Genomic DNA, 21,225 nt, shown 5'->3' with positions numbered 1-21,225 from the left:
GTTGGCAGGCAGCTTAGCCCCAGTGATGTTCTGGGCTGTACGCACTACCCTCGGTCAGAGGCAGTGATGCAACCAGTCAGGATGCTCTCGATGTTGCAGCTGTAGAACCTTTTGAGGATCTCAGGACCCATTCCAAATCTTTTTAGTTTCCTGTGGGGGAATAGGCTTTGTCGTGCCCTCTTCACGACTGTGTTGGTGTGTTTGGACCATTCTAGTTTGTTGTTGATGTGGACACCAAGGAACTTGAAGCTCTCAACCTGCTCCACTACAGCCCCGTCGATGAGAATGGGGGCTTGCTCGGCCCTCCTTTTCCTGTAGTCCACAATCCTCTCCTTAGTCTTGGTTATGTTGAGGAATAGGTTGTTATTCTGGCACCACCAGGCCAGGTCTCTGACCTCCTCCCTATAGGCTGTCTCATCGTTGTTGGTGATCAGGCCTACCACTGTTGTGTCATCTGCAAACTTAATGAATGGTGTTGGAGTCGTACCTGGCCATGCAGTCGTGGGTGAACAGGGAGTGTAGGAGGGGACTGAGCACTCACCCCTGGGGAGCTACAGTGTTGAGGATCAGCGTGGCAGATGTGTTGCTACCTACCCTCACCACCTGGGGGCGGCCCGTCAGGAAGTCCAGGATCCAGTTGCAGAGGGAGGTGTTTAGTCCCAGGATTCTTAGCTTAGTGATGAGCTTTGAGGGTACTATGGTGTTGAACGCTGAGCTGTAGTCAATGAATAGCATTCTCACATAAGTGTTCCTTTTGTCCAGGTGGGAAAGGGCAGTGTGGAGTTCAATAGAGATTGCATCATCTGTGGATCTGTTTGGGCGGTATGAAAATTGGAGTGGGTCTAGGGTTTCTGGGATAATGGTGTTGATGTAAGCCATTACCAGCCTTTCAAAGCACTTCATGGTTATGGACATGATTGCTACGGGTCTGTAGTCATTTAGGCAGGTTGCCGTTGTGTTCTTTGGCATTACAGACTCAATCAGGGACATGTTGAAAATGTCAGTGAAGACACCTGCCAGTTGGTCAGCACATGCCCGGAGCACACGTCCTGGTAATCCGTCTGGCCCCACAGCCTTGTGTATGTTGACCTGTTTAAAGGTCTTACTCACGTCTGCTACGGAGAGCGTGATCACACAGTTGTCCAGAACAGCTAATGCGCTCATGCATGCCTCAGTGTTGCTTGCCTCGAAGCGAGCATAGAAGTGATTTAGCTCGTCTGGTAGGCTCGTGTCACTGGGCAGCTCGTAGCTGTGCTTCCCTTTGTAGTCTGTAATAGTTTGCAAGCCCTGCCACATAAGACGAGCGTAGGAGCCAGTATAGTATGATTCAATCTTAGCCCTGTATTGACGCTTTGCCTGTTTGATGCTTTATCGCAGGGCATAGCAGGATTTCTTGTAAGCTTCCGGGTTATAGTCCCGCACCTTGAAAGCGTCAGCTCTACCCTTTAGCTCAGTGCTAATGTTGCCTGCAATCCATGGCTTCTGGTTGGGGTATGTACGTACTGTCACTGTGGGGACGACGTCCTCGATGCACTTATTGATAAAGCCAGTGACTGATGTGGTGTACTCCTCAATGTCATCGGAAGAATCCCGGAACATGTTCCAGTCTGTGATAGCAAAACAGTCCTGTAGTTTAGCATCCGCTTCATTTGAACACTTTTTTATAGACCGAGTCACTGGTGATTCCTGCTTTAATGTTTGCTTGTAAGCACGAATCAGGAGGATAGAGTTGTGGTCGGATTTACCAAATGGAAGGCGAGGGAGAGCTTTGTACACGTCTTTTTGTGTGGAGTACAGCTGATCTAGAATCATTTTCCCTCTGGTTGCACATTTAACATGTTGATAGAATTTTGGTAGAACTTATTTAATTTTCCTGCATTAAAGTTTCCGGCCACTAGGAGTGCCGCCTCTGGGTGAGTCGTTTCCTGTTTGATTATTTACTTATACAGCTGACTGAGTGCGGTCTTAGTGCCACGTGTCTGTGGTGGTAAATAAACAGCCACGAAAAGTATAGCTGAAAACTCTCTAGGCAAGTAGTGTGGCCTTCAATTTATCACAATATTCTCTACTTCAGGCGAGCAAAATCTAGAGACTTCGTGCACCAGCTGTTGTTTACAAATATGCACAGACCGCCCCCCTCCCTTGTCTTACCGGAGTGTGCTGTTCTCTCTTGCCAGTGCAGCGTATTTCCCGCTAGCTGAATATCCATGTCGTCATTCAGCCATGATTCCGTGAAACATAGGATATTACAGTTTTTGTTGTCCCGTTGGTAGGATATTCGTGATCGTACCTCGTCTAATTTATTGTCTAATGATTGCACGTTGGCGAGTAGTATTGACGATAACGGCAGCTTTCCCACTCGCCTTCTGAGGGTCCTGACGAGGCATCCGGCTCTTTGTCCTCTGTACCTGCGTCACTTCCTCTTGCAAATAACGGGGATGTCGGCCCTGCTGGGTGTTTGGAGAATGTCCTGTGCGTCTTGCTTGTTGTAGAAAAAATCTTTGTCTAATCCGAGGTGAGTGATCGCTGTCCTGATATCCAGAAGCTCTTTTCTGCCATAAGATATGGTTGCAGAAACATTATATACAAAATATGTTACAAATAACGCGAAAATAAAACACATAATAGCACAATTGGTTGGGCACTCGTAAAACTGCTGCCATTTCTGCCGGCGCCACTCCATAATAAAGGTGGAATTTCACGACACATATTCGCCCTAGGCCCTATCCAGACTTGAGATAAGTTGATTTAACATGACTTAAGTCTACATTTTATTGATTCCATGTTATGTTTATTTATCTCAAGTCTGAATTGGTCACTATTTGTATGTTTTGATGCTGCCTTTTACATGCACTGAAACACCAAAAAGGTCCAGCACTCTCCAATTACACACCTCACCATTGCAGGACAGAACATCCCTCTCTCGCTTTTAGCTTGACCACCCCCAGCCTCTGGAATGCCCTCCTGGTCCACCTGAATGCACCACAGACTCTGGGCTCCTTTAAAACAGGCCTAAAGACCTTTCTCTTTAGGAAGGCTTTCTGTTGATAGTTGTGCTCCTTGGTGTCCTTGTCCCTTGTAGCGTCAGCTGTGTTCTTTGTGTCAGTTGCTCTAGTTGTGTCCATTTTTATGTTTTTTCTATTTGGTTTGTATTTTTTTATTTTATGCACTTTGATGTTATTTTGTATAAATGTAATAGATTATTATTATTTCTTATTATTATTACATTCAAATACCCTCCAAAAACAGATCTCCGCATAGGTGCACTACTTTTCATGGTTTTACTACACAATGATGGTGTTTGATTATTTCTTATTTAACAATGCACTGTTACACAATATACAGAGAGCTTTAGAACCACCAGTGGCTCGACACCAGCCATTAACCTGGGTGTTCTCTTGCTTTACTGAGAGCATGCCTGTATGTATAGCGTGTTTTTTCTCACTGAATATAAATGTAAGGTGCCTCAGGCCTTGTGAGAGAAGTCAGATTTCTTGACAGTGATGAGAGGTGTCAAGAGCTGACTAGGGTTTCTGACATTTCCTTAACTGTTGCTATTGATTGATATAATGTGGACTGTAAGCGACCAAGCAGTTAGCGCATACTGTACGCAGCAGGCAGCGTTGTGAAAGCCTAGGGGACTCGAAAGCACCGTGATCAAAAATAGAACAACAACCAGTGGAGGAGCCATTGAAGTCAGGCTCTCAGGATGTGTGAATAGTGTGTGCATGGTTCATTCCCCAAGTGCCAGCCACTGTAAGCTTTCATCTCTCTTTTTTCTAAATCTGTATTACACTGTATGGTTTTCCACGTGCTACCACCCACCAACCTAACCTTTGGCACTGGGTGCTGTACATTCATCCTAACCCACATTTCTTTCTCATCTCTTGAAAGCCGCCTTTTTAATTTATGGGAAATAAATAGCTTTTTTTGTAGATGCCTGCTTCCAAGTTGAATGCAGAAATATTTTATGACAAAAGTCCTGCTGAAGAGGAGCAGGAAGAAAGACCCTTTAGAGGAGCAGAACCACAGGTCAAAGTGGTATACTGTGCCTTCAGTGTTAAAACCCATTGATTTATCTTCAGAGTTTGTACTGTTAGGTGACCTAAACTGGGATATGCTTAACACCCCGGCCGTCCTACAATCTAAGCTAGATGCCCTCAATCTCACAAAAATTATCAAGGAACCTACCAGGTACAACCCTAAATCCGTAAACACGGGTTCCCTCATAGATATCATCCTGTCCAACCTGCCCTCTAAATACACCTCTGCTGTCTTAAATCAGGATCTCAGCGATCACTGCCTCATTGCCTGCGTCCGTAATGGGTCCGCGGTCAAACGACCACCCCTCATCACTGTCAAACGCTCCCTAAAACACTTCAGCGAGCAGGCCTTTCTAATCGACCTGGCCCAGGTATCCTGGAAGGATATTGACCTCATCCCGTCAGTAGAGGATACCTGGTTATTCTTTAAAGGTGCTTTACTCACCATCTTAAATAAGCATGCCCCATTAAAAAAATGGAGAACTAAGAACAGATATAGCCCTTGGTTCACTCCAGCCACCATCCTGTGGCGTACTGCATTAGCATCGAATAGACCCCGCGACATGCAACCTTTCAGGGAAGTTAGGAACCAATATACACAGTCAGTTAGGAAAGCAAAGGCTAGCTTTTTCAAACAGAAATGTGCATCCTGTAGCACAAATTCCCAAAAGTTTTGGGACAGTGTAAAGTCCATGGAGAATAAGAGCACCTCCTGCCAGCTGCCCATTGTACTGATGCTAGGAAACACTGTCACCACCGATAATCGAGAATTTCAATTTAGCATTTTTCTGTGGCTGGCCATCCTTTCCACCTGGCTACCCCTACCCCGGCCAACAGCTCTGCACCCCCTGCAGCAACTTGCCCCCCCCTCCCCCCCGCTTTTCCTTCAAATCCAGATAGCTGATGTTCTGAAAGAGCTGCAAAATCTGGACCCCTACAAATCAACTGGGCTAGACAACCCTCTCTTTCTAAAATTATCCGCCACAATTGTTGCAACCCCTATTACTAGCCTGTTCAACCTCTCTTTCGTATCGTCTGAGATCCCTAAAGACTGGAAAGCTGCCGTGGTTATCCCCCTCTTCAAAGGGGGAGACACTCTAGACCCAAACTGTTAGAGACCTATATCCATCCTGCCGTGCCTTTCTAAAGTCTTCGAAAGCCAAGTTAACAAACAGATTACTGACCATTTCAAATCTCACCGTACCTTCTCCGCTATGCAATCTGATTTCTGAGCTGGTCATGGGTGCAGCTCAGCCACGATCAAGGTCCTAAACGATATCATAACCGCCATCAATAAAAGACAGTACTGTGCAGTCGTCTTCATCGACCTGGCCAAGGCTTTCGACTCTGTCAATCACCGCATTCTTATTGGCAGAGTCAACAGCCTTGGTTTCTCAAATGACTGCCTCGCCTGGTTCACCAACTACTTCTCAGACAGAGTTCAATGTGTCAAATCGGAGGGCCTGTTGTCCGGACCTCTGACAGTCTCTATGGGGGTGCCAAAGGGTTCAATTCTCGGGCAGACTCTTTTATCTGTATATATCAATGATGTCGCTCTTGCTGCCGGTGATTCTCTGATCCACCTCTACGCAGACGACACCATTCTGTATACTTCTGGCCCTTCTTTGGACACTGTGTAAACAAACCTCCAGACGAGCTTCAATGCCATACAACACTCCTTCCGTGGCCTCCAACTGCTCTTAAATGCTAGTAAAACTAAGTGCATGCTCTTCAACCGATCGCTCCCTGCACCCGCCCGCCCAACTAGCGTCACTACTCTGGACGGTTCTGACTTAGAATATGTGGACAACTACAAATACCTAGGTGTCTGGTTAGACTGTAAACTCTACTTCCAGGCTCACATTAAGCATGTCCAATCAAAAATTAAATCTAGAATCGGCTTCCTATTTTGCAACAAAGCCTCCCTCACTCATGCTGCTCAACATACCCTCGTAAAACTGACTATCCTACCGATCCTTGACTTTGGCGATGTCATTTACAAAATATCCTCCAACACTTTACTCAGCAAATTAGATGTAGTCTATCACAGTGCCATCCATTTTATCAACAAAGCCCCATATACTACCCACCACTGCGACCTATATGCTCTCGTTGGCTGGCCCTCGCTTCATATTCGCTGGCTCCAGGTCATCTATAAATCTTTGCTAGGTAAAGCCCCGCCTTTTCTCAGCTCACTGGTCACCATAGCAGCACCCACCCGTAGCACGCGTTCCAGCAGGTATATTTCACTGGTCATCCCCTAAGCCAACTCCTCCTCTGGCCGCCTTTCCTTCCAGTTCTCTGCTGCCAATGACTGGAACGAATTGCAAAAATCACTGAAGCTGGAGACTTATGTCTCCTTCTACAACTTTAAGCATCAGCTGACAAAGCAGCTTACTGATCACTGCACCTGTACACAGCCCATCTTTAAATAGCCCATCCAACTACCTCATCCCCATATTGTTATTTATTTTTGCTCTTTTGCACCACAGTATCTCTACTTGCACATCATCATCTGCACATCTATCACTCCAGTGTTAATGCTAAATTGTAATTATTTCACCACTATGGCCTTACCTCCTTACTTCATTTGCACACACTGTATACAGATATTTCTATTGTGTTATTGACTGTACGTTTGTTTGTCCCATGTGTAACTCTGTGTTGTTTTTGTCGCAATGCTTGGCTTTTTCTTGGCCAGATTGTAGTTGTACCCTATGTTAAATAAAGGTGAAATTAATAAAAAATATAAATAAAAATGGACTTATTCCAAAACTTTTTGTGTTATTTAAAATTGATTACATTTTTGTGTCACTGATCAACACAATACTCCATAATGTCAAAGTAGAATTATGTTTTTAGAAATGTTTACAAATTAATAAAAACTGAAATGTCTTCAGGCAATAAGTATTCAACCATTTTGTTGTCGCAGGCCTAAATACATTCACGATTAAAAATGTGCTTAACAAGTCACATAATAAGTTGCTTGGACTCACTCTGTGTTTTTGACATGAATTTTAAATGACTACCCCATCTCTGTACCCCACACACACAATTATCTGTAAGGTCCCTCAGTCGAGCAGTGAATTTCAAACACAAATTCAACCAAAAAGACCCGGGATGTTTTCCAGTGGTTCGCAAAGAAGGGCACCTATTAGTAGATGGGTAAAAAAAGACATTGAATATCCCTTTGAGCATGGTGCATTTATTAATTACACTTTGGATAGTGTTTCAATACACCCAGTCGCTACAAAGATACAGACGCCCTTCCTAACTCAGATTTCCAGAGATGAAGGAAACCACTCAGGGATTTCACCATGAGGCCAATGGTGATATTAAAACAGTTACAGAGTTTAAAACCTCTTAGATGTAAAGTCACCTGTATAGGGGACCTGCGTGGTTCTGGTACTGGTTCCGAACAAGTTTTTTGCTTGTAGATCTGTGGACACCAGAGATTTAAATGGCTTGCGTTGAGCAATATCCCTGGTTCCCACGTGACGTAGGACGTGAAATCTGAAACCACATGAAGCTGGGATGTCCCTTCTACCATTTAATTTGCTCTTCTGATTGTCCATCAACTCCTGGCTGAACCCTACATCACAGGCACTGACAAACCACATGCCTGCATTCATTACATTGTAAAGCAGCAGGAGAGAGTGGTTTCATCACTATAGCACATTCAGAGATCGATTAGCTGTTAATCTAAAATAATTCATAGATTTTAAATAAAAAACACTCTGTTTGTCATAGACGGACAACAGTAATATGAGATGAAATGCAAGTTCCTAATGAGTTCAAGAACCCAAGCAATAGCTCTGTGAGACGATCACATTGATGGGGTCAGATGTTTTGATCAAGAGACCTTTAGAAAATAGGCACATTTTCTCTAACACTAAACATACAAATGTGTATTTTACAGTTATTAGAAAGGTGAAATCTTATATGCTTTATAAATTTAGTATAATCAAATTATAACACAACTATGTTCATTAATGTGATGACAATTATTTTATCAAATCAATAAACTATGTTTAATTATTACGATGATTAAATTAATCCTGTAACAATTAACTCATTAGCAATCTTGGGGCACAACGGAAAAAGTTTATTTAACAAGTTGAACTCTTAAAGATAAAAAGATCTCTTATGTTTCAGTCATCAATCAGTCATTATTTAATTATTTACCTTCAGTCTCATTCTGAATCTCGCAAAATCCTTGGATATCTGCACGAACCCTAGCATAAATGATGAATCAGCGATATACAAATTTGCTTAATTATTTATTTACTAACTAACTAACTAAATAATCACACAGAATTACATGAACACACAAACAGAATAGCTTCCACATTGATTGCTACATAAGGCAATGAAAAATCCCTTATGAACTAACCCGATATGATGGCTTGGTAGACAATGGAAACGGTGGGGACAGATAAAGAGCAGGAAAGACAGAATGGACTCACTACATACAGTTGATATCTATGCTCATGGAAATGCTAATGCTTTGCACATACATTGCAATGTACATATTTACGCTTGTATGTCTTGTCGTCTCTCTCTGTTTAAAGTCCATTTTCTGTGGAGAGTAATTCATCAGAAGTCTCTGGTTGTGTTCCCCAGAAGTCACAATGTCTTTTGTAGCTGGAGCTTCTCAGATTTCTCGGAGTGTCAGTTATTATGGATACGTCAGACATACCAATGTTCGTTTGTTAGGGATATGTTCTTCTCTCGTCTTTGGTCGAGTTTCCTAGATATTTTACATATACAGCTGCAGACTGTGGATGTGTAGTCTTTAGTTTTGTAGTTTTCTTAACCATTTCTTAACCAATAACATATTTAGTTGGCGCTGCACGTAACTGGTCTATAGAGTGGTAGCCACTTAAATTGCCAACCATTTCAACATGTAGCTACAGCTCCATGCTCTTTGGTCTATAGAGATTTTCTTCTTCTTTGTTGAAAGTTTCAGAGTGTCTAACCATTTTGTACCTTCCAGTTTACACTGTCGGTCCCGCTGGTCTATAGAGTGGTAGCTATTTCAACGTGGGGACTCCCATCCTACCGTTTTCTGGACTAATGTTAATTTCGCTAGAAGTGGGTTTCATGTACTCTGGGAAAAGGGGGTGTTGCATGATGCCGACATAATGTCTGTGCTCACGTGGGTGTGGTCACTGACTGGTTCAGACTTTATATGAATATATATATCAACCTTTATATATCAACCTTTGATGTTACCGTACTGAAACATCTCTCTGTGGTAACAAAGGGATTTAACTTCCATATCTGAAGGAGTGGGAGAGAGAGTTTTCCTGCAGGTATTTACTGTGGTGGGAGAGAGAGCGATAGAGAAGGGGATGGGATGGGGGGGATCTGGTGCCTATGATCCTCACCCAAAAGGGCAAGTCATGACAACTAACTATAAGTCATTTTAAGCCGTATTCATACAGTTTGTTGAGTATGGAATACATTGTATAAAATATTTCATATTTTCATATTTGTATCATATTTCTACTGTGTACTTGAGCTTGTGTCCTCAAACGGGGCTACACCTCAGTAATTTGTATTTTTTTCCAAAAAGGGTAGATTTTTACCTTTTCTCAGAGTATGCAGCATTACAAGTTATTGTTTATGGCCCTCTCATGATAAATCATTTATTTTGGGGATTACATAGATTACATTTTAGATTGTATTTTTTTTACATTTAACTGGTTTTAGTGGCTGGGATAGGAGATAACTGCGGATGGATCAACAATATTGTAGTTACTCCACAGTACTAACATAAATGACAAAGTGAAACAACTTATTATGTGAATTGTAAAGCAAATTTTTACTCCTGACCCTATTTAGGCTTGCTATAACAAAGGGGTTGAATACTTATTGACTAACGACGTTTCAGCTTTTCATTTTAATATATTTCTTAAAATTTAGAAAAACATAATTCCACTTTGACATTCTGGGGTATTGTGTGTAGGCCAGTGACACACAATCTCAATTTAATCTATTTTAAACTCAGGCTGTAACACAACAACAGGTGGAGAAAGTCAAGGGGTGTGAATTCTTTCTGAAGGCACTGTATGTATTTATATTTCGGACTGACATTGCTCGTTCTGATATTGCTTAATTCCTTTCTTTTTATTTTGGGGATTTTTGTGTATTGTTTTGTATTGTTAGTTATTACCGCACTGTTGGAGCTAGACACATGAGCATTTCGCTGCACCTGCAATAACATCTGCAAAATATGTGTAAGCGACCAATACAATTTGATTTGATTTGTTTGCAACAAGGCACTAAAGTAAAACTGCAAACAATGTGGCAAAGGAAATTCTCTTTTTGTCCGGAACACAACACGTTATGTTTGGGGCAGATCCAACCCAACACATCATTGAGTTCCATTTTTCGTATTTTAAAACATGTTGGGTATGCTTGTCATCAGCAAGGGAGTTTTTTGGGATAAAAATAAATGGAATAGAGCTAAGCACAGGCAAAATCCTAGAGGCAAAGGTTCCGTCTGCTTTCCAACAGACACTGGGAGACAAATTCACCTTTCAGCAAGACAATTACCTAAAACACAAGACCAAATATTCACTCCAGTTCCTAGGAGTGACCTAGGTACAGTTTTGTCTTATATTGGCTTGAACATATATGGTAAGACTGTCTAGCAATGCTCAAAATGGCTGTCTAGCAATGATCAACCAAATTGACAGAGCTTGAAGAATGTTTTAAAACATAATGGGCAAATATTGTACAATCCCGGTGTGCAAAGCTCCGAGAGACTTACCCAGAACGACTCACAGCTGTAATCGCTACCAAATTGAGCTTGAGGATAACAGAGGAGTTGATCCTGATTCGATAACCCTCACAGCTATTGTCCAGTCACAACGATTAATGAAATATTGGCACACTTTTTTTTCTCCACAGAACAAGTTGGTATAGGGTTGATAAGCAACCATTTTAGTTTTTTCCAGATGAAACCAGTCTGTCAAAATTTGCTAACGCCAATCTAAATTATCAAACTATATACATACTGCAATTCCAACCACAAAACCTCTGCTTTGATTTTTGGCATCAAAATACAACCATTTCCCTTGCTTACAGCAAAATATTAATGTTATTTCCAACAACCAATGAGCAACTCCGCCGTAAATCCCGCTGCATATTGAATGTTGAGGAGCTTTGGCAATGACATGGAGTGACAAGGAGTGGAATGTTAGCTAAAAAGACTGGTACCCAGACTAGGCACTACCTGCCTTGTGTGGCTTTTTAATGAATAGGGCCATCTAGGCCAGACATCAAGGAAACACATTTGCTGCAAAGGGCTTCTGTGAGCCCAGTTCTCACTGCTCATCTCTGTGGAAGCTAAAGCTAACTATAGGCAATAAACTCTCTTTATGCCAGACTTGAAAAATAGCTCTTTCCTGGTCTCTCATAAAGCAAAACCACAAAATCTCATTTCTAACTAAATTCCTATTTTCTAGCACAGGCCTTTGCTATAGCTTAGTTTAATGATCATTAAATTACTGCATCTCAGGCAGATAATATAAGGGGCCAGTAAAACTGTAATCCTCATTTTACATATTTGTCTTTATAGCCTCAGGGGAAAGTATTGACCCTACGTGTGTGTGTGTGTGTGTGTGTGTGTGTGTGTGTGTGTGTGTGTGTGTGTGTGTGTGTGTCCGTCCGTCCGTCCGTCCGTCCGTCCGTGCGTACGTGTGTGAGAGAGAGTGTGTGTGTGTATGTGTGTATTTACGTGCATGATACATGTGTGTGTATGTGTGTGTTTACATGCATGTCTGTGTGTTTTATTCAGGCAGAGAAGTATGAACATTTATAGATCCATGTACGTTAGCAAATAGTTTGCCATGACTGCTCACTGTGAAAGTCTTCAGGGTTATCAGGGTGAATTCCATTTCCCATCTCTTTTATGTTGAGATTTTTTTTTAAAGACATCGTGCATGGCACAGCATCCTCCTATCTTGATTAGTCAGTGGTTTCCCAAAAAAGTTATCTAAGACAATATAAAGGGATCTATTCCTTCGTAGTGCTGTTGCCCACACAGATCAATAGAGTTGTGGTTCTGATTACATTTCACAGACACACACACCCATAGGAAACCGGAAACAGGCATTCTTCATAACACCAAATGCAGTACTACACGGTTGAGGATGGCTGAGCGCTCGCTCCGAATAATCCCTTGGTTTGACACATAGACAGAGGAGGCGTAGGTGTGAAATACCTGGCAGACTTTCCCAGGAAAGGAATGAAAGAGGTGGACTAGTTTCGCAAGGTCTTTGTCGACAGCCCATGAGCAAGGGATTGATTCAAATAATAAGGGCCCTGCATGCCAAACCTGGGAGGGAATGAAATTAGAACACCTTCAGTATGGCGGTTCACACTGCTGGCTCGCTGCTGGGCCGTTTGTGTGTGCTAATACACACTCCATCTCCCTCCTGCGTTCACAAGATGACAGCAGAGCTTTATTTATTTTCAAAATATGTCACATGTTGCCCACAAGCATTCTCCAACCCCCTCAGTACACCCTCTACTACACACACACACAGCAATGTCTCTGTTAACTGGACTGTAGTTATAACTGCACGTTTCTGGGTTCTTATTTTCTCTCCTTTTTCTTTGTTACAGAGACAGCGTGTGAGCCCTGTCCTGGAGTGAGCCCCCTCACTGATCTCACACGGATGCACACGTGCACACACACACATACACACACAAACACAAGGACACTTGCCGTTTGGATAGATGACAGAGAAGCTTGCCAAGGTTTTCTTTTTGATGCTGCCTCTGTACATTGTGTTTTTTGTTTTTTACATTCAGTGTGTGACTGATTTGAAGGGCTCTGCCAACTGTTGACCTGGGAGCTCAAGTTTTAGTATAGCTTATGGGCCAGGGCTATCAGTCTATTTCAAACAGGTACTCAATCTCTTTCTCTCTCACACATCCCTCTGCGTCTTCCCCCTGAAGAGAAACAATGTGAATTGGCACTTCTCTTTCAAGTGTAATGCCCTTTCCCGGTCTCTGTCTGAAACAGAGGGACTTTCCTAAAAGTAGGGAGTGTCTGCCACAGGACTGGAGGCAGTGGAGTCAATTCGTCTGTGTGAAACAATACACGGCCTGGCTGCGTCTACCCTGGACAGTACTGGAAAACACACCCGAGGGGAGTACTGTGCACTGCCTCCACTCTGACTGACTCTCTCCCCCAGATTTCAACTTTGCAATCCCTTTTGGTTTTCGGTTCATTGGCTCATTTTCACTCCTCTCATGAAACATTTCTTTGATGAGGCCAAATCGTCAAAGAGTTGTTCTTGGTTCCTCACATACATTGTAATATTCAGAATTACTCCAAAGACACACATACAGACACACACCCAAAGACACACACACATTCACAGGGACAATCTTGTAAGACAGTCAAATCCAAATAAATGCGAGGATCATCGGTCTCTCCACGCAGGTCAAAGATCAATCACAAGGCCTGTATTTGTTGGCATCCACCAACTCAAACTGAACCCTGGACTTTAATGAATTCACAATATTCTCTCCTTGCTAACTTTACTTGGCTATGTTTGGCGTATCAGAGAATACAAATATAGTTCCCTGGCAACAGCCCGCCTCTCATTCAATGGATATATTATTTAATGTCAGTGTTGTTGTTTGTTTTAATGTTTTCTATTTTTGCACTTTTATGTAATTCTATCTGTCGTTATTGGACATGAAAGGATGCTAAGGTGGTTTGTGGTTGGCAATTATTCATTAAATGACAGACTTACATTTAATTTAGAACTGCATCTTCTCACAAAAAATTATGCATCATGCCAAATGCATTCATTAGCTTCAGTCTGGATTTACATATAATTATGCACTATTTCCAATTAAAAGAAAGAGGTAAATGATTAAATCCACAGAGTAGCGCCATCTAAATATATCCAACATTCATATGTGTGTGTGTGTTTATTGGTTATTCATGACTGTCTTTCCACTGGCTGCCTCTCTCTGCAGCACATATTGCAGCTTATCAACACACGTATCAACACCATCAAGCATCTGTTTCACTTTTTTATAAAGTCCATTAATATTCCTCCAGTTGTTGTTACCTTTCTACATTTCTTTCCAGGTTCCCCCAGATATTGTAGTGATATTTTGCTAAGGAAAACTAGATGGACTGCCTGCAAATTGAACCTTCATCTCTGCTTTTGATGTGGAGTCTGAGGACACAGAACATTTCAGCTCTGACTACACTGGCAGGCCCTGGAAGGGACCTCTTGACAGTTGTCTCTGAATAAGACTGGCTGAACCTAAAGAAAGAGGCAGAGGAGTGACTGATGTATAGCCCTGACTGTATAGCCCTATTGAGGTGGTTATTTAGTTGAATTAAATGGAAAAGGAAGATGGAGGGGCTGTATTGGTGACCTTATTGATTTTGTCCAACCTCAACCTGCCTGCTTATGGCAAACTTACTGGTCTCTATGGGGGACAAGCACTAGCATGACCTGTGACCCTTCAGTGTCCTTGTTAGGGGTTTGGAGTGTTGGGGTTTTGTGTATCAAAGGCCATGACATCTACCGCCCCCTCAACATCGTATTTCGCTACAGGCATGAGTCACATTGATTCCTAACCACTGTTATTCGCTAGCTTTTATTCACAGGCTAAGCAAATGTGAAGTGGGAAAATGAAGCAGCATTATGGTAACACATTGGTCTTTGTGCATATGTGAATATTTCATGATTACTGTAGTTATAGATTTATATTTTTATTTCTGTCTTAAAAATCCTGCTTGATGTATGGCTATTATGTTAATTATTTGTACTGATCTGAAATGTATTGCAGCTTTTGTATATACAGTGCCTTGCAAAAGCATTCAGACCCATTGGATTTCTTCACATTGTATTGTGTTACAAAGTGGGATTCAAATTGGTTTAATTATACTTTTTTTGTCAGCAATCTGTACAAAATACTCTGTAATGTCAAAGTGAAAGAAAAATTCTAGATTAATAAATATTAAATAACTAAAATATAGTCGTTGCAGAAGCATTCAGGTCCCTGAGTAAATAATTGTTAGAAAAACCTTTGGCATCGACTCATCTTGGGTAAGTCTATAAGGGCTTTACACACCTGGATTGTGCAATATTTTCCCATTATTATTTAATACATTCTTCAAGCTCTGTCAAGATGTTGGGGATCATGGTTAGACAGCAATTTTCCAGTTTTGCCATAGATTTTCAAGCAGATTTAAGTCAAAACTGTAACTTGGCCACTCAGGAACATTAACTGTCTTCTTGGTAAGCAACTACAGGGTAGCTTTGGCCTTTTGTTGTAGGTTATTGTCCTGCTGAAAGGTTGAATTCCTTTCCCAGTCTGGTGTAAAGCAGACTGAAACAGGAGGATTTTCCTCTAGATTTTGCCTGTGCTTATTTCCCTCCTATTTCTTTTTCTCATGATAAACTCCCCAGTATTTGCTGATACCAAAATAAGGAGGCAGTTACTCAATGATGTGTTGTGTTGGATTTGCCCCAAACATAAGGCTTTGAATTTAGACCAAAAAAGTATTCCTTTGCTGTGTTTTTTTTTCTTCAGTATTACTTTAGTGCCTTGTTACATACGACAGGTAGCCTGGCGTGTAGGAGCGTTGGGCCAGTAACCAACAGATTGCTGGATCAAATCCCCAAGCTGACAAGGTAAAAATCTGTCATTCTGCAAGCCACTTAACCCACTGTTCCCTGGGTGCCCATGATGTGGATGTTGATTAAGGCAGCCCCCCCTCTGCACCTCTCTGATTCAGATGGGTTGGGTTAAATGCGGAAGACACAATTTAGTTGAATGCATTCAGTTGTACAACTGACTAGGTATCCCCCTTTCACATACACGTTTTGTTTGCATGTTTTGTACTCTTCTTTTCACTTTGTCATTTAGGTAATTATTGTGGAGTCACTACAATGTTGTAGATCCATCCTCAGTTTTCTCCCATCACAGCCATTGAACTCTGTAGCTGTTGTAAAATCACCAATGGCCTCATGGTAACTTTCCTGAGCAGTTTCATTCCTATCCTGGAGCTCAATTCAGAAGGACGACTGTATCTTTGATGTGTCTGGGTGGTTTAATACATAATCCACAGCATAATTATTAACTTGACCATGCTTAAAGAGATATTCAATGTCTGATTTGTTATTGTTACCCATCTACAAATCACTGCCCTTCTTTATGAGGCTTTCAAAAAGCTCCCTGGTCTTTGTAGTTGAATCTGTGCTTGACATTTTTGTTTTATCTTAATAAATAAAATGTAAATGTTCTTCCACTATGACATTACAGGGTATTTAGTATAGATTTTTGACAAAAAAATGACAATTTAATGCATTTTTAATCCCACTTTGTAAAATGTGAAGTAATCCAAAGGGTTTGAACACTTTTGCAAGGCATTATTTATCATTATATTCTCTATTTAGCACATTAAAATCCATTTGTTTTTATTGCCATAGAAAACAATATTTTGGTGTTTAGGCATTCTGTCGTTTTACTAACAAACTCCTCATCAATACTTTCCCTCAGGATTGTGTGTAAATGATCATGTTGAATAAAGTCTAATTATGTTTGAGTGTTTCTTTCCTTGTCAAACGCACAACCCACATCGCAAAACATGATGTATGACATGATGAAACATCCCTTTCAACCAATCAGATAGAAATGTATTGTACAGTTGTTTATGGGATGGGTAATGTGGCAAGCCACGAATATGTCCCTTCAGCCCTTTTAGTAGGAAAAGAACAAAGTAACCGAACTGGAGATTGAGAAAAGAGATGAACATAAACCGGTGTAGTACCTCTCAGGCGTATGTATTTTTCATTCATGAAGGTATTGACGGGGCTGTTCTAACTGTAAAAGAAGCCCCCGTCTCCTTCTATCTCCTCTATCCCAATATCCTGAAAGAAGCCGCAGGACAGAGGAGTGTGAGCGAGTACGAGAGAGAGATTTCCTAATTTCACTTGTCCTCTGGTCCAGACCACAGGATGCCCATGCGCTCCAAAGCACTGGGTCACCCTCCTCTCTGGTCAAAAAAAGGGTAGAGTGCCACCTATTGGTGCACTGCCTGCATCCTCCTACTACACCTCTGCTCTGCACAGGCTCACCATATCCCTTACACACACACAGGTCTTCTCGTAGGCACTACATATGCAGGCGGGTGAGGGAATGTCGTTTTTGTGTCTACTTCCTGTTTTTGAGGTGAACTTTTGCTAAAGTCGGGGAACTTTTAGTTGTAAGGAGTGCTGCTGTGCCTTCTGGAGCCACACTGATATGTGTAGGTGGATACAGAGCAAAGAGAGAAGACATTATCATCCCTGACTCTGACCCCCAAAAATCCCCCCCCCCCTCCCCCACACACACCGTCAGGCACAGAGGCATAATCAGCGGTGTGGATGGGAGGCAGACCGCTGTTGTGTCTCAGGCTCCATCGCACAGTATTCTGATGATTTCCACAGGCTGGTCAGAGGCCACCATATTAGGCCCATCATATTCACTCGTGTGTCAGACTGTCACATGCAGTTGGGTCCATCAACATCCCTGACACTGTCAGAGCTAGAGGGAAAGTGGGAGGGTGAGCCAGCGGGAGAAATAGAGAGAACGATAGGTAGAAAGAGAAGGATGAATAAATAAAAGAAGCATAGATGCAGAACTCCAGCTCTCTCGTGCCTGAAATGCCAAGCCAGTGCTTGAAAAACATGACCGCAAACCTGCTCAATCCGGCGACATCAAGTGTCTCATACATGGCTACACATAGCCCAAAGTTGCTTTCACAATGACAGAGCTAAATAATTAACACCAATAACGTGTGGAGCCTTTGAGACAGATTTTGACACGATTTTATTTCAGTCTATTCCAATATATGAAGGAATTACCACTGTATCGTCTGTGGATGGATCAACAATTCAATTTCTGCTCAGAGATGCTCAACCTCATGGGTTAATGTCTGCGAAGCTAAATTCTGGCTCCTGTGTCTTTGTTGAAACTGAACTTCCACACACTAAGAGTTGGAGTCAGTGTTGATGTATGTCATCCTAAATCACACCTTTTAAATAGGCCAGCCGTGTTCATCACATTGCTGTATGTGCTCTTGCTAAGCTATCAACAATTATAGTCCCGCACGACTTCCGTTTGATAAGACAAATAATTCCTGTTTTAATGTATTATAAAATAGCATGTTCTGATTAAAACTCTCACGAGGCACAGTCGAAAATCAACTCAAATCAGTGACGAATGGGCTCTATTGCTTCACACTCCCTTACAGTTATGATGGTAAGAGAAGGGGGAAATTCAGCTGCGGATTGAAGAGGCTGGTGTTCCCGCACAGTGATGTCTGCTATTAACCCCCAATTACTTTATAGTGAGGTTAGATAAGCTCTGGGGATAAGTCATGCTGTATGCAGAAGACTAGAGGTCCTGTAGAATGAATAGCCTCTGCACCTCTGAACCCACTGAACCTACCTACAGTATTAGCTACATTGGCCTTATCCTCATTGAGAAATCCTCCCTGTTTTGATGTGAGAACCAAAATAACCTGGTGGGTGTGTATTTTGGCCTAATTGAAAGTAAACAAAGCCGAGAGAGAGTGTACTGTATCGTAGCCATTGCTCTAAGAAGTATTCTCAGGTAAATGCCTGTAAATCCACGAGGGGGCAATTAACCTGGCAGGGTAGAGGTGAGGTACAAGGTGACTCTCCCCCGAGATCTGTCTGTTGTCTCTCGTTGAGGTAATGGGGCTACCATTTTCATAATTGCCTAGCACTTAATACTTGCATAATAAGTGACTGACTATATTAGCTGGCTAAGTTATTATATATTTTCATGAACAATCAAATCCCTGTTAGTCAGCAATCAATGTGTCATATGCATGCCTAATGGTCTACCATGTGACCGCTGTTGCTCCAGGACTCTAGGATCCTGCACTGCCATGGGACCGGTGGAGCGTAGCTCACAGCAGTACCCAGTGGGGTTGGACGCCACACGGCCCCACAAGCTAGACGGTTAGCATTTAGCGCCACGTGGCCCTGCAAGCATAGATGGTTAATGTTTAGCATGGAACCACTGTATGTGTGAGGCACTCATCCACACATGGTGGGAGGCCTTGCTTTCCAGCTTATGATTAAAAGCTCTTCTCATGCCATGGCAACAGTTTTTCTTTTCTGGGATCCAGAGAGAGAGCTGGATCCAACCAGATGGCAGTATGCTGCGTTGCCACTCAGATCTTCTCCCCTACGCTGTAGTTAAAGAGCAGAAGGGGTGCTTTATGCATCTGGGCCCCCAGACTCCCTTTAGCATGTGGAGATAATCAAGGGATGGCTTGAAGTGATTGGTATTGATGACTCACCGCCAAACCAGGTGTCTTGGCCGGGGGCCTGTGACGAGTATTGGGGGCAACCAGTGTTCTGCAGCAACGAGGGCTCATTAAAAGCAGATCATTTTATTGATTGCCAGAGCGATCTGATTCGCTGCTGTCCATTCAAGAGGCCTTATCCCTTTTAGGGTCTGTGTTTCCAGGCGGCGATTAAATACAATGAGAGTGCAGTTAATATTGTAGATATACACTGAGTGGGCAAAAGGAACACCTGCGCTTTCCATGACGTAGACTAACCAGGTGAATCCAGGTGAAAGCTATGATCCCTTATTGATGTAAATTGTTAAATCCACTTCAATCAGCGTAGATGAAGAGGAAGAGACGGGTTAAAAAATGATTTTTAAGCCTTGAGACAATTGAGACTTGGAATGTGTATGTGTGCCATTCAGAGGGTGAATGGGCAAGACAAAGATTTAAGTGCCTTTGAACGGGGTATGGCAGTAGGTGCCAGGTTCCCCGGTTTGAGTGTTTTCAAGAACTGCAACGCTGCTGTTTTTTTGAAGCTCAACAGTTTCCTGTGTGTTTCAAGAATGGTCCACCATCCAAAGGACATCCAGCCTACTTGACACAACTGTGGGAAGCATTGAAGTCAACATGGGCCAGCATCCCTGTGGAACGCTTTCAACACCTTGTCAAGTCCATGCCCCAACGAATTGAGGCTGTTCTGAGTGCAAAAGAGAAGGTGGTCCTAATGTTTTATACAGTCAGTGTATATGGAAAGTGAAGGTGAAGAAAACCATCATGTTAAGACCTCCTACCATACATCTAAACTGTAGGATTATTGGGTCATCCGTGACCCAGTGAAAATGGTCTAGTGCTGCACCTTTTGTTTTGATCCAGCCTCAAACCTTTACGCTTCATTCACATCTCTCCTCTGACACCATAACTGGACAGTGAAGTAAAAACAAGGAGAGCTCCCTCTCTCTGAAGATAAAAAGATGGCCTAGGAGGTTAGTAGGGGTAATAGGAAAGTCAAAGGCTTGTGCAATATCCACAAGCAAGCAGATTACTGGCCCACACGGCACAGATTATGACTGTATGGCTGCATTCCACGAGTAATCACTCAAACGTAACAAAAACTGACGGAGGAGGGTAGAATAGAGTTAATGATGTACTGTAGGTCCAAACAGTATGGAACATGACAGATGGTAGATTGTAGTAGTAGATTACAATAAACATTACATAATTCATGTGGCCACTGGGAGGGTAGATAGATGCTGCACACAGATCCAGACAGCAAAGAGTGGTTGACTTGCTTAGATTTTTTTGTTGCTTTCCTTTTGCATATCTTAAGTGGAAGATTGATGACAGTTTGAACAGTCTGGACAGAGCCTATACTAATGAGAAGTGCAGGAGCGTCCCCTTGGGTTCAAGGCATGAGTTGGGTGCGTGGCTAAAGTGTTTGGCGTCTATATGCTAACTGAACGTTTTATGGGCAATTTCTCGCTGCAAAAGCACCTGATTGCTTTGTGCAGCCCAGTGACGATAATGGAGTGCTTACATAAAGTCTTCCCTGTTTCACTGTTAGGATGTCCGAGGAAGGTCAGTGGAGCGCATGCATAGATTGACCGTGGTGTGGAGAAGGCCGAATGGAAGTAAACTGAAACTGAATCCAGCCCTGCAAGCCCCTTTTCCTTGTTGAATAAAATACATTCAATCCCTCAGTTAAGTTTGTGCAGTGCATATGAAAAATATCTTCGATATTTATGCATATTACATATTCGAATATAATATTTATAATATTAACATTGCTGATTACATATACAGTGAATTCAGAAAGTACTCACA

At 42.3% G+C, this 21,225-nt stretch overlaps 1 protein-coding gene across 1 annotated transcript in view; it reads left to right on the top strand.

The window, feature by feature from the left end:
- The window catches only part of LOC106567506 (gamma-aminobutyric acid receptor subunit alpha-6), a 39,202-nt gene extending 22,563 nt beyond the window's left edge, over positions 1-16,639 (top strand). The window contains exon 10 of the mRNA XM_014136817.3: positions 12,681-16,639. Coding sequence (XP_013992292.1) covers positions 12,681-12,693 — 13 coding nt within the window. The 3' untranslated portion in view covers positions 12,694-16,639. The remainder of the gene's footprint in view (positions 1-12,680) is intronic.
- Positions 16,640-21,225: the final 4,586 nt, after the last annotated feature.

The sequence above is a fragment of the Salmo salar genome, chromosome 13 (genome assembly GCF_965601325.2).
Source record: "Salmo salar chromosome 13, fSalSal1, whole genome shotgun sequence".
Classification (NCBI taxonomy): Eukaryota; Metazoa; Chordata; class Actinopteri; order Salmoniformes; family Salmonidae; genus Salmo; species Salmo salar.
This window is presented reverse-complemented; position numbering and strand designations above follow the sequence as displayed.